Here is a 14,738-nt window from a genome sequence, read left to right as displayed (position 1 = left end):
GAAGTGAAGACGTTTAAAGATTTCAGATAATTGGTGAGACCAGTAAAAGAATCTTAGACTTAAAACAGCCACTTTATATGGATGATATAAACAAAATATATTACATGGTATCATTTTGGATTCCCTTCATTATTATGCACACTATGTGCTTCAGAACAAATTGACTGTATAAATTCTGAAGGCATTATCCATATATATGTAAACTATTAGATAAAATTTGTTAAAGAAAAAATGCAAATGGCTTTCCCCTACATTTCATGTATTTATTTACACATTCTTTTCATTTAAATCACCAAATATCTATGCTAAGTGCTTTGTATATTAACGCTTGGTTCTGGACAACTTTTACTAGTAAGAGTTCCCAGCTATTTCAGCCCTTTTCTTTATATAATGACATCATTTATCTTTAGTTTGGGCAAAAATGAAGCTGTTTGGGGATTTTTGTTTTGCTTTTAGGGCAACTCTAAAAAGGAGTAAAGAGATTCAGTTATCCACATTACAAAATAAATTCCATTCATAGTCTCAACAGTGCCTTAGAGGTTACAGATAATTAAAATAGTACAAATGCCACATTTTCTGGTTGAAAAACAAATGGCAATAGTAAAGGGACTGAGGTCATACAGAAATTAAGTAAAAAAAAAAAAAAAAAAAATGTTGGACCAGACAATACACACTATTAAACAACCATTGCTGCTGTTAACTAGAAGCCTCATGACTGGAGTGGGTAGTTGAGACAATAATCTTGGCAAAGACAAACCAGAATAGTTTTAATACAGACTCTCCTTCCCTGAAGATCATATATAATATAAAGACTTAATTTGCACATTACTCCAAATTCTAGGTTACTTTTTGAGAACTGCTATTAGAATTCTGGCTTACACTTCAATTAATGAGTGGCTCATTTATGAGTCACATCTTAATCTGGTTGTGACAACTCCTGCAATTAATTGTAACAAAGTTTGTATTCTGGGGATAAGTCCTAGTTTTAGCTACTGATACAGCAAATCATTAATGTCCTATGTCTCCAGTTTCCTACTCAAAATACTTCCAGGTTAGCAGTAGATGATTCTAAAAAGTTTTTAAAAGGGAGTTGACTCAGCTTGAAATAAAATGCAAGTATTTTTGAATTCATGTCCTTCCCTATTTAGTCTAAAAATAGTTCCTGTAAATGCTATCATAGAATCTTGAGACTAAAATATTCTCTGAAATTACTTTCTGCTTGTTTCAATCTAAATTGAGAAATAAATAAAAGAGGTGAAATGTAACTAAAATTCCATTTCCAATAGTTACAAAGAGTGCTTTTCTCGATTTAACAAAGGGAAGATTTAGATCAGGAAGTCATTAGTATGGCAATAACATTAAAGGTTTTAGAATTATGAGGCAGGAAAGGACCTTAACAACTGTTTCCTGGCCTCCAGAAAGGACTGCACCTAACAGTCCTTAATCTAAACCAAAAAAAGGATATAGAAATTATAGTACTAAAAAATGCTGTGATGAAGAATTTTATGTTCAGCAGTTTGTCATAGCATGGATGCCAGAACCTCAAAAAGGCACCTTTAGCTTCATTTTGTAGGTTTTTTTTTTTTTTAATCCCATTTACTATAAAGTAGAAAAATATCATGGACATATGCAGGAATGCCAGTAATAGCAGTCTGACACATCCCTTAGTGTTCCCAAGATATAATTAGGTGTGGGTATAAAAAAGCAACAGAAAGTCAAAAAACTTGTAGTTAGCTTAACATGTTGACAAGAATGTCAGAAAACAAGAAGATTCCAAACTACTCCAGGAGCACAGGTTTCTTAAGTTAAACCAGAGTTAAGAACCTGCTAGCTTGGTTGTCAACTCCAGGATAGGTATTATAAAAAATTAATTTTAAATTAATTCCTTCTTGCTATACTATTTATAATATTCTTGTCATTTGCTAAGTAAAACCAATGTAAAGATAATAAATATAAGTAGATTTGTTTTTTTAAAGAAAGATTTTATTTATTTATTTTAGAGCGAGTGAAAGTGAGAGATATAGAAGGAGAGGGAGGAGCAGACATGCTGCTGAGCAGAGAACCCAATGCAGGGCTCAATCCCAGGACCCTCGGATCATGACCTGAGCTGAAGGCAGACACTTAATTAACTGAGCCACCCAGGTGCCCCGATATAAGTGGATATAAAATAAATTAATCTTTGAAAAAAATCTACTGCAAAAGGAAATCTTAAAAATGTTTCCACTTGTTTGCCTGAGAATGAGGAAGAGTATCAGTGGATTTCAAGTTTTACTGAAAGCCACCTGGAAATACTGCAGGGTAAGATTTAATAGTAATTTTCCCCTCCCTTTAAACTCAAGTATATTACTAGATGAGGGATCTTTTCTGTGAATCTTCTGAGCCTGAGAACTTCACTTGGGAAGAGGAGAAGAACTCGGTCAGTGCTGTAGGATATCATACTCAGGATGAGATTTACTGATCTGCAACTAGACGAGCTCTATATTTCTGAGAAAGAAGAGTGTTTTGCAAAGAATAATTAATTAACATTTTGTTGATACCTGTTAACATTATATATGTGGAGAAGCTTTTTCTTATTTAACAAGCAACAAGGGCAAAGATAAAAATTCTCATTTCATGTGAAAATGAAATCCATGTGTCCTTAAATCTAAAACAGAACTGAGTATTTGTGCAGCAAAATAAAACAAGCACATGTTTCACACTGAATGGATAAATTCTGTTGTTCCATTTTAGAGATAAAAACATTTTAATGCTTGCATAAGGCAATGAAAAGAGATCAAGAAACCGATGGAAGTAAATAACAATCTTGTAATTGCTAGACTTACATTGGATTTTGAAGTTATTTCTTAAGAAAAAAATTTTTTTTTATTTTATTTATTTAAGAGAGAGAGAGAGAGAGTGAGAGCATTAGCAGGGGGACAGAGCTGTAGTAGGCCGGGGGAGGGACAGAGGGAGAAGCAGATCCACAATCCTGGGATTATGAACTGAGCAGAAGGCAGATGCTTAACTGACTGAGGCACCAAGGAAGAATAATTTTTATTATTCACACAGTAAGAAACATTTTTAAAGCCTCATATGAGATTGTGTCTTAGGTTATATTTTTATTCATACTGTTTTGATTTATGGTGTTAGTACCTTTACTCTTCAATACTGTTAGTACATTTTTATATTGTATACAGTATTAATTAAAATCAATTAAATCAGGGTGCCCAGCTGGCTCAGTTGGACAGCATGTGACTCCTGATCTCAAGGTCATAAGTTCTAGCCCCAAGTTGTATGTAAAAAAATGACTCAAAAAAAAAAAAAAAAAGAAAGAAAGAAACTTAAAAAAAAGTCAATTAAATCTCCTGAACCTACCTTTGGAAAAATTAAATCTCATTTTGGCATAAATGTATGTAACAGAAATTTCTTTTGTCTTATGAATCTTTTAACCAAACTTTTTATTTTGAAATAATTATAGATTCATAGGAAGTTCCAAAACTAGTACAGAAAAGTTATATCCTTCACCCAGCTTCCTTCAATGGTACCATGTTACATAACCACCAAATCCAGGACACTATCATTGATACAGTTTGCTTTTTTTCAGATTTTACCAGTTTTATATCCACTTATTTGTGTATGTATGTGTATATAGTTCTGTGTAGTTTTATCACTCTTATAAATTTATATAATGCCTTATGAATTTAAAATTTATGGAAATAGTTTAATTTTTTAAAACAGTAAACCTTGCTTAACTACCCCAAGAAAGGCTGCCTAAAAAGTCATTTTCTTTCTTTCTCTTTCTTTCTTTCTTTCTTTGAGAGGCAGGGATCACAAGTAGTCAGAGAGGCAGAGAGAGAGAGAGAGAGGAGGAAGCAGTATCCCTGCTGAGCAGAGAGCCCGATATGGGGCTCGATCCCAGGACCCTGGGATCATGACCTGAGCTGAAGGCAGAGGCTTTAACCCACTGAGCCACCCAGGCGCCCCCTAAAAAGTCATTTTCAACTTTCAAACAGGGAAGAAAAGCTATTCTTGCCCCATTATACACCACATATCATACTACATAAGCCAACTGTATAGATGATATTTGTGATAATATCTATATGGACACAGATATTTTTTTAAAGTAGGCTCCATGCCCACTGCAGAGCCCAGCCCAGCGCTTGAATTTACTACCCTGAGATCAAGAGCTGAGCGGAGATCAAGAGTCGGACACTTAACTGAGCCACACAGGAGCCCCACATGGATATAATCTATTAAAAATCAAGTAGGAAATTTTTATAAAAGAAAAATTAACAATTCTCTTGTCCACACTATTAACTTGTATTAGAGATAGTATCTATTTTGGGGAGGGGGAAATTCACACAAGGAATAGGCTAAATGTTTGGGTACCTTAACAGAAAATTATCACTCAAAAGAGCACTGATAGTAACTATTGGATTATTATGATACTGTAATTTCTATATAAGAGTGTCTTAGTCTGTTCAGACTGCTGTAACCAAAGATCACAGACAGGTTGCCTTATAACAACAGAAATTTATTTCTCATAGTTTTAGAGGCTCTAAAGTCTAAGATCTAAAGGCTTAGATGACTAAAGTCTTCTTTCAAGGCTAAAGTCTAAAGGCTTGGAAGTCTAAGATCTGCTGGGTCAGATAAGGGCCTTCTCCTGGTCTACAGATTTTTCCTTGTATCCTAACACAGGAGTAGTGGATAGGAAGCTCTGTAGAATCTTTTTTATAAGAACATTATTCCCATTTATGAGGACTCCACCCTCTTAACCTAAATACCTCCCCAAAGTTCCCTACCTCCTAACACCATCACACTGGGCATTAGGATTTCAATATAATGAGCTTCGGAGGGGACCCAAATATTCAGACCATCACAGGGCGCAAGAAGACTGAAGAAGGCTGAGCTCAAAAAGCAATATATTGAGTCCAGTCCACTTCTACAGATTTATATAATCAACTATTAGCTTAATATTTCCTTTTAACTATGTCAGAAGCACCTAAAACTCAATATTCCAAAACTAAATTCTTTTTTTTTTTTAAAGATTTTATTTATTTATTTGACAGACAGAGATCACAAGTAGGCAGAGAGGCAGGCAGAGAGAGAGAGAGAGAGGGAAGCAGGCTTCCTGCGGAGGAGGGAGCCCAATGCGGGGCTCGATCCCAGGACCCTGAGACCATGACCCGAGCCGAAGGCAGCAGCCCAAACCACTGAGCCACCCAGGCGCCCCCCAAAACTAAATTCTTAGCATCTAAGGTCTTCCTCCAGTTTCTTCTTTCGGTGAATGGTACCATTATTCATTCAGCATTATAAACTGGAAGCTTGATAATCCTTGACAACTTCCTTCACTCACATGCTCCCTGCTCCATCCAATCCACCACTAAATTGTCACTTTCACCTCTAAATATTTTTTAACCTGTCCACTTTTCTCCATTTCTACCCCAAGCACAAGCTAGACCCAAACTGTATCTTCTGCCTGCCTGACTATAATAGTCTACTAAGTGCCTTCTCCCTAATCATTCCTGTCTCCTTACAATCCATTCTCTAAATTGTAGCCAGAAGACTCTTTCTAAAATGCTATTCTTCCACTCTCCTGTTTCAAATCCTTCAGTGGCCTTCTGCAGCTTTTTCAGCTCAGGTCCAACAATCCCTATGCACCCTACCTACTTCTCCGGAAAAATTTTCTGCACTATGCTCTAACCACACTAGGCCTCTCAAGTTCATTAAATGAACCAGGATCCCTTTTACCTCCTATGAATACCAGGCTGTTTTTATCCAACTTCAGATAATTAAATGCCATCCATTTTTCAGTTCTCCTATGTACTTGCTTAAGGAAATTTTCCTTGATCTCCCAGACTAGATTAGATTCCTTTCATTATACCCCGGGCTTTTCCTTCAGAGCATTTATCACTGTTTTTTTTTTTTGTTTGTTTGTTTTTTTTTAAAGATTTTTATTTATTTATTTGACAGAGAGAGATCACAAGCAGGCAGAGAGGCAGGCAGAGAGGCAGGCAGAGAGAGAGGAGGAAGCAGGCTCCCTGCTGAGCAGAGAGCCCGATGCGGGGCTCGATCCCAGGACCCAAGGATCACAACCTGAGCCAAAGGCAGAGGCTTAACCCACTGAGCCACCCAGGCGCCCCTATCACTGTTTATAATAACGTATTTGTGTGATTATTTGGTTAATGTTTGTAAGTTCTATGATGGCAAGAACTAAGTGTTTTGTTGTAGTTTTGTTTTGAACATATCTCCCCACCACTTATAATAGTGCCTGGCCCATAGTAGGCAACAAACATGTACTGGTTGAAATTAATGAATGAACAGAAGGGCAAATAGCCTCCTATAGCTTAAATCAGTAAGTGACATCAAAGCCCTTAAAAAAGCAAATATACAAAATTAGATTTGTATTTTGGAAACATAATCTTAGCTGCAAGATGGAAGATTGATCTAAGAGGGGAGAGATCTGAACAGGGAGAACAGTCAGGCAGCTACAGCAGAGATGAGAAATGGTAAAGGTTCAAGGCAGGGAGAAGGAAGAATAGATTCATTATATAGTTATTCTGGAGGTAGTATGAAATAATCTGATGACCAAGTAAATAAGAGAAAGTGGACACAGACTACAGACAAGTTTCTGGCCCTTGGCAAGAGGAACTATATCACAAACATTAAGTCATTTTTATTTTAGTATCTTTCTTTTTTTCAATATCGATCAATTACTCTAATAATTAATACTTCTGAATTATTTAGCTTATTTCTTTGATGACTTGAGAGTGATATAAAGAAGTGAGATACTGTAAGGACTTTAAAATCTAACTGATAGTACTGTATATCCAAACAATGGCACATTTTTCATCCAGAAAAAGGAAAAGTTACAATTCAGGCTGCAACATGGATGAAACTTGAAGACATTATGCTGAGTAAAAGACACCTGATACAGGGGCACCTGGGTGGCTTAGTGGGTTAAAGCCTCTGCCTTCAGCTTGCCTCATGATCCCAGGGTCCTGGGACTGAGCCCCTTGTCAGGCTCTCTGCTCGGTGGGGAGCCTGCACTCTCCTCTCTCTCTCTCTGCCTGTGAGCCTGCTCTCTCCTCTTTCTCTCTCTGCCTGTCTCTCCACCTACTTGAAATCTCTGTCAAATAAATAAATAAAATCTTTAAAAAAAATAGTTAAAAAAAAAAAAGACACCTGCTACAGAAAGTCAAATATTACCTCACTTACATGAAATGTCTGGAACAGGCAAACCTACAGAGATAGAAGGTAAATCAGTGGTTGCCAGTGTCTAGGTGGCAACAAAGAAGGACTAAAAACAAGTATAGGGTTGCTTTTTTTGGAGTGATGAAATGTTCTAGGCTTAGAAGTGGTGGTAGTTGTATAACTTTGTGAATAAACTGAAAACCACTGAATTGTATCCTTTCAGAGGGTGACAGGGTATGTAAATTATACCTCAATTTAAAACACACTCTTCTGTAGGTAAACGACAATGCAAATTGCCCAGTGATCATAGGTACCAAAGGAGTAAATAGGCCTAAGCTACCAGAGAAGTGGGCAGGAAGGCTATATGGAGGTAGAACCTGAATTTGGGGATGAGGGATAGCCAATAAATAGTAAAGTAAAGAGAAGAGAATTCACTCCAAGGGAAAAAAAATGGCAGGAACAAAGGCACTGAAGCTGAAGGCTTCTGATAAAGAAGTTCATCTCCAAAAGCTGTACAAGATAGGGTGGGGACAAATCATTAAGAGCATAAATAATCAAGCAAAAGGCAAATGAACTTGTCTTTATAGCTTAAGTGTTTCTTTATACACATTCTGTGTATAAATCTGGAATCTGGATCCTATGACATGCCCTTCACGAAAGGTTTTTGATGTTCACTAAGTTTGGAAAATCCTGCATACCACAATCCCCACTTGGCGTTTTAGAACTAATACTCATATTAAAGGCTCTGGGAATTCTGCATTAAGGAATTTAGCTTAACACATTACTTGTCATATGTCAAATTTATGTTCTCATGGACCTTTTCCTGCTGAGAAACACTGTTGAAGATTTTTCTGCAGATTAAAGGTAGCAAGTGAAGTGCCAACAGAGTGGTAGGGATTGCTGGATGCTGAGGAAACAGGAAACAAAACAAAACAAAACAAAACAACAGGAAAAAACAGCCTAGCTGTGAAAATAAGGAAAAAGGGAAGTGGATTTAATTTACAATTCTGTCAACGAGGAGGGTACCTGTGAGTGATGGTAGAGATGGAAAAAAACAGGAGACATAGAAAATGCTAGAGGGAAAAAGAGTGAAGATAAAGAAAGGTTCCATAAAAGACAGGAAGATAAAAAGCACTAGCAGAGGCTTATCCTAGGAAAGGAGAGAAGAAACCTTTCCTTTAAGATTTGCAGGAAAGATAAATGTTTCAAAATAGATACAAAGATAGTTAGAGGTAGAAAAATATGAAGACAGGAAAATGGCTATCAGGTGGCTTAGATCATCTTTCTTGCTTAGTTGTCTCTATTCATTACCTTTCCAACTACTTGTTGAATTTCTCTTGAATTAGTATTGGCTTCACTTCTAGGAGCACAACACCTTTATCTTAATCAAAAAGTATCATGTGGTCATTCATTCATCACAGAGTTCCTGTGAGGCTCTGTGAGCTCCGTGCTAGGCAATGCAAATAAGCAAAGCACAGCTTCTAACTGTGAGGAGCTCACAGTCTAAATCAGCATTGCTTTAGGTCTGTGAAGATGAGAAAGTATAAGACCAAGGGACAGACTCCAACAGGTACTGTGCTTGCACAGTTCTTAACTGAATGTTCTTCCCTCTGTTCAACTGGAAAAAAACCTTCAAAATATACCTCATCTCATAAGTCATCCCTGAAGACTTCCTTCATCCTTCCTGCAGAAACCACTTTCTCCTTTGAACCATACTTTTTAAACCATTTACTACGTACAACGAAACTCTTATTAGACCATTTCTTGCCGTCAGGGACTTCTTCATAAGCAGACCCCTGCACATGGAGGTACTTAGTTCATCCTATATATAAAACATTATCTACCCTTCAAAGTTTGGCAAAATTACTCCATTAAACTGTCCCAGATCTTACAGCTAGAAAAAAATTTCCTTCTCCCTTTCTAACCATTCATAACATTCTAAATCACTGCTTCTCAAGCTTTAATATGCGTATGAGTCACAGCGGGATCTTGTTAAAATGCAAATTTTGACTGAGGCAGATTCTTTATTACTAAGTGCCCAGGACATAAACCAGCTAAAGACTTACTTACTTATCTGATACAAAATCAAGTCAAAGGATCCTTGAAGACTTCTATACTACACTTTACATATATATATCATTATGTTCTTGCATTTACGGACATGCATTTCATTGCTGCTTTTGGATAGTTTTTCACTACCAACTTGAGTATTCAGGGTGGATTTCACTATTTATTTATTTACTCATTTGCTGACTTATTCATACATAGCTCATGTCCTTTTAACTTGTACTTAAGGAACTTGCTTTTATACACATCTTAAATACCTCAAAATATTATGTGTGCTTTTCATTTTTCAAAAGTTTTTTTTCATTTTTGGGGGCACCTAGGTGGCTCAGTTGGTTGAGCGTCTGCCTTCAACTCAGGTCATGATCTCAGGGTACTGGGATCAAGCCCCACACTGGGCTCCCTGCTCAGCAGGAAGCCTGCTTCTCCCCCTCTCTCTGCCACTCCCTTTGCTTGTGCTCTGAAAAATAAAGAAAATCTTTTTTTTTTTTTTTAAGATTTTATTTATGTATTTAACAGACAGAGATCACAGGTAGGCAGAGAGGAAGGCAGAGAGAGAGTGGGGAAGCAGGCTCCCTGCCGAGCAGAGAGCCCAATGCGGGGCTCGATCCCAGGACCCTGGGATCATGACTTGAGCTGAAGGCAGAGGCTCTTAACCCACTGAGCCACCCAAGCGCCCTCCTAAAGAAAATCTTTAAAAAAATATTTTTCAGGGTCACCTGGGTGGCTCAGTGGGTTAAGCCTCTGTCTTCGGCTCAAGTCATGATCTCAGGGTCCTGGGATAGAGCCCCGCATCAGACTCTCTGCTCAGCAGGAAGCCTGCTTCACATCTACTTCTGCCTGCCTCACTGCCTGCCTACTTGTGATCTCTCTCTGTCAAATAAATAAATAAAATCTTAAAAAAATATTTTTCATTTTAAAAATTTTAAAAGATTTATTTATTTTAGAGAGAGAGAGAGCAAGCGAGCCCATGAAAACATGTGCAAGTAGGGGGAAGGGCAGAGGGAGAAATAATCTCAAGCAGATGCCACACTTAAGCACTGAGCCCAATGATCATGATCTGAGCTGAAGTCCAGTCAGACACAACCAACTGAGCCATCCAGGCATCGCGCTTAGAAAAAAAATTTTAATAAGTAATCTCTACACCCAATATGGAACTCAAACTCATGACCCCAAGATAAAGAGTTGTATGCTCTATGAACTAAGCTAGCCAGGTGCCCCTGCTTTTCATTTCACAGGTGATAAAACAGAAGCTTATAGAAGCTATGTAACCTGCCTGATATCACATAGCTACTCTAAGACTCAGGACTTTAACTGAAGTCTGCTGGCTCTACATCCAGTAATTTTTTAGTTATACCATCCAAAATGTGCTGCTTTATAGTCCCAAGTATCAATGTCATATGAGATAAAAGCCGAAATCATTTATTCCTTCAACAATTACTTTGTGATGTTTACATTCTGGATTCTGTGGTAAGTGCTGGGGTATAGAAAAGATCAGGGAATTCTCTGTTTCTAACGGACAGTTAAGCAAGGTTTCATCAAGGAAGAAGCATTCCAGTTCTGTCTTAAGTCTTAACTCCAGGGAAGGAGGAGAAAGGCTTTCTAAGCATGAGGATCAGGATATGCATAGGTCTGGAGAGAAGACACCAAGGGACATTTTATAACAAAGGATTTGTATGCACAAATACTACAGACAGGTATCATTGAGAGAGACCTGGACAGAATTTAGAAGGAAAATATACACTGAAAATACTCATGGTTAGAGTAAAGAAGAAAGAATTTACATGACATGCTTAGGAACCAGAGAAAAGAGAGTTGTAGAGTCAAATTTTCATGTTCGAAAACAATAAAAAATAAGTGTGGAGCCAGTTAATAGTGAAAACTGAGCAGCAGTATCATTGCTACCATGTACCAAGCTCTTCAATCTTCCAGATATAGTACTAAGTACTGTGCATCTGCAAACTATTTCAGCACTTGTGTATTAATTCCCAGTCTGTATATGAGAAAACTGAAGCTGAGAGGCTAAGTAACTTGGGCAACATCACATGTATAGTAACTGCCAAAGCCAGGAAGTAAACCCAGGACTCTTTTACAAAAATATAAGAATCACCACAATTTCATGAAAATAATTCTGATTAGCTCTGAATTCAGATCCTTCACATGGAGGTTACTGAACTTCTCTAAGCCTCATTTTCATCATAAAATATAAGAAAAATAAAGCTCAGAAGAATTCTTATAAAGACCAAAGAAGGGGCGCCTGGGTGGCTCAGTGGGTTAAAGCCTCTGCCTTCAGCTCAGGTCATGATCCCAGGGTCCTGGGATTGAGCCCCACATTGGGCTCTCTGCTCAGCGGGGAGCCTGCTTCCTCCTCTCTCTGCCTGCCTCTCTGCCTACTTGTCATCTCTGTCTGTCAAATAAATAAATAAAATCTTTAAAAAAAAAAAAAAAAAAGACCAAAGAAGTCATTTGCTTAAAATACTTTGTAAACTTAGGTGCAGCTGGGGGGCTCAATCGGTTAAGCGTCTGCCTTCAGCTCAAGTCACGATCCCAGAATCCTTGGATCGAGCCCTGCGTTAGACTCCCTGTTCAGTAGGGAAACTGCTTCTCTCTCTCTGTCTTCCACTCCCCCTGTTTATGCTCTCTCTCTATCAAATAAATAAATAAATAAAATCTTTAAAAAATCCTCTGAATTTAAAATGCACAATGTCATCCACTTGAGGGTATTTTTATACATATATCTATTTTTGTCTATACATCTTTGGATATACAGGGAGTCTGTATCCTTAGAAGCTAAATGGACAAGTTCGAATAAACCTTACATCCGTCCGTTAGGTTAAGATTACTTATTCCAGGCTTCTTGGTTTAGTATAGAGTCAATGGGTTAGCTTGTTGTATCACTGTTAGTTTTCTTAGGTGTGTTTGAGAAAAGTTATTTCAGTGGGTTAGGGTGGATAAGGCACATATACACACAGATACATGAGTCTGAACAATGGCAAGACAATTTTTTTTAAAGTCTAGTAAATTAAAGTTGATATACCTCCCAAATCACTATGCTACCAAATTTAGATCAAACAAACTGAAATACTTTGGGTTGCTATATTTCACCAAATATTCATATTAAGTTTAAAATAAATGTATCAAGGGAGCCTGGGTGGCTCAGTGGGCTAAGCACATGCCTTTGGCCCAGGTAATGATGCCAGCGTCCTGAGATCCAGCCCCCAATGGGCTCCCTGCTCAGTGGGAAGTCTGCTTCTCCTTCTTCTCCTGTACCTGCTCTCTCTCTCTCAAATAAATAAAATCTTTTTTAAAATTTTAGGAAAAAAAGTAAAATAGCAGTATCAGCTATGTTCTCTATGATAAATAAAAATTATATTTTCCATTTTAAATTATAACCAAAATTATAATACCATTTTTAAAAAAAATAGAACTTTATCTTTTTAAAGATTTTATTTATTTATTTGACAGAGAGAGATCACAAGTAGGCAGAGAGGCAGGCAGAGAGAGAGGAGGAAGCAGGCTCCCTGCTGAGCAGAGAGCCTGATGTGGACTCAATCCCAGGACCCTTGGGATCATGTCCTGAGCTGAAGGCAGACGCTTTAACCCACTGAGCCACCCAAGCGCCCCCCCCCCGCCCGTCTTTTTTTTTAAACTTTAAATTTTAGGTAGTTAACATATGCAACATTGGTTTTTTTCAAACACCACCACTCACAAATCAAGAGGAAAACAAAACAAAGAAAAGGAAAAGAAGCTACACTAACTGATGCACTCTGAAACCATATTTCTTTCCCCCCTTTTTTTTTTAAGAATTTATTTATTTGTCAGTGAGAGAGAAAGAGAGAGAGAACATAAGCAGGGGGAGCAGCAGGCAGAGGCAGAAGCAGGCTCCCTTCCCAGCAAGGAGCCCCATGTGGGACTTGATCTCAGGGCTCTGAGATCCTGGCCTGAGCCAAAGGAAGATGCTTAACCGACTGCACCACGAAGGCGCCCCTGAAACCAGATTTCCTGGCAAACTCTAGGTTCTTCTTCTCTAGACTGAAATTTCTACAGCTTTATGCGTAATCTTTTTTATTATCAGGGAGTAAGTCCGGTTACATAGTCTAACAAAAGTAGAATTTGAAACTGACTAGCAGAGAAAAATACGGGTTCCAGAGAGTCTGGTGAGGAACAGAGAAGAGGAAAACAAACTTTCCTGTGATGTTGAAAAAGAAAAATCTAGCAGAACTGCTTCCTCGCAACAGGACAAGGAATTAAGTAAAAGCCTTTGGGAACAACCCAACTGTATTACAAGAAGTTTCAAACATACGTGGGCCCACTTCTCTGAATATTGAGGTCAAACACTATAAAACAGGAGGAAAACTGGGACGTCCGCAAGATATCAGAGTCCATAAACAAAACAAAACAAAACAAAACAAAAACCCCCACGAACTCCCAGAGGGAAGTTTGTATTCGCAGTACCGAATCTACGCCCAGCATGAAGTTATCCAGAAATAAGAGAGGACCACCGCTCCCCTACACTGTTTTCATTCTGACACCTACCCTGGCCAATCTAACCACCCCTTTTCTGAATAACAGCAAGTCACTGCAGAAATAAAATCCTACTGTGGCGTGGGCTCACTTGAGGCGCGGGGCGAGGAATTTGGGACGTCGTCCCCCGCCCGCCACTCAGGCCCTTCCCGAAGGCCGGGCAGGCGCAGAGGGCTCCGGTCCCCAGTCGGCTTCCTGCCCGTCCCCACCCGGCCGCAACCACCTCAGCACCGGAGAGAGCCCGCCGCGTGGGACCCCGCGTCTACTGGGGGGACGGGCCTTCTTGGGGTGCAGCCTCACCTTCCGCGTCTGCCGAAGAGACAAAGGTGAAGTCCCCGTTCGTGGGGGAATACGCCGGGGGCGGGCCCGGCGGCTGCATCTCGCGGCCCCTCTGCGGCTGGGCCCAGGCCCCAAGGCGGCCCAGGCACCCGCCCGCACGCACACCCTACGCTGAGGCCCGCGATCCGGGATGAGCAGGCTGGCAGCGAGGCCGGAGACAAGCTGCCCCCGAGGCTGCCCCAACGAAGTCCTTTAGGTGGCGACCGCCCAAGCACCACGACGCCGGCGCCCTGACAGCATCACAACAGTGACAGCGGCCCTTGGATTGGCTCTTTGTAATGTGCTCTCCCATTGGCTCCTGGGAGAAAGGTTCTGATTGGGTCTCTCCGTTGTTGATTCCGGAAGTTGACCCGAGGATGGGAAGTTCGCCTCTAATTCGTGGAACCTCGATGCTTCACCTACATTTTTGGCTGCTATTGTTTACTTTATGTCTCTTCGCTTGTAGCTTATCTATACTTGTTTATAACGTTTTTGTTAAGTGGATGGGTTACAGAATTTTAGAACTCGGAACGTTCCTAGAGGTCAACTCCGGTCTAGGATACCAAGATTGCTTTGCTTTCCCATTACTGTGATTACTTGTCATGGGATTTTGAGTAAATCATATAAAAGGAAGGGGGCTGGATTGGGTAATAATAAAG

At 39.2% G+C, this 14,738-nt stretch overlaps 1 protein-coding gene across 2 annotated transcripts in view; it reads right to left on the bottom strand.

The window, feature by feature from the left end:
* The window catches only part of YIPF4 (Yip1 domain family member 4), a 41,534-nt gene extending 27,157 nt beyond the window's left edge, over positions 1 to 14,377 (bottom strand). Inside the window, exon 1 of one of the 2 annotated variants that reach the window (XM_082745284.1) lies at positions 14,062 to 14,377. In XM_082745284.1, coding sequence (XP_082601410.1) covers positions 14,062 to 14,140 — 79 coding nt within the window. In that variant the 5' untranslated portion in view covers positions 14,141 to 14,377. The remainder of the gene's footprint in view (positions 1 to 14,061) is intronic. The other variant, XM_082745285.1, reaches the window with a different exon arrangement.
* Between the last annotated feature and the right edge of the window lie 361 nt (positions 14,378 to 14,738).

Source organism: Mustela nivalis (assembly GCF_964662115.1).
Source record: "Mustela nivalis genome assembly, chromosome: 8".
NCBI classification, from domain to species: Eukaryota; Metazoa; Chordata; class Mammalia; order Carnivora; family Mustelidae; genus Mustela; species Mustela nivalis.
This window is presented reverse-complemented; position numbering and strand designations above follow the sequence as displayed.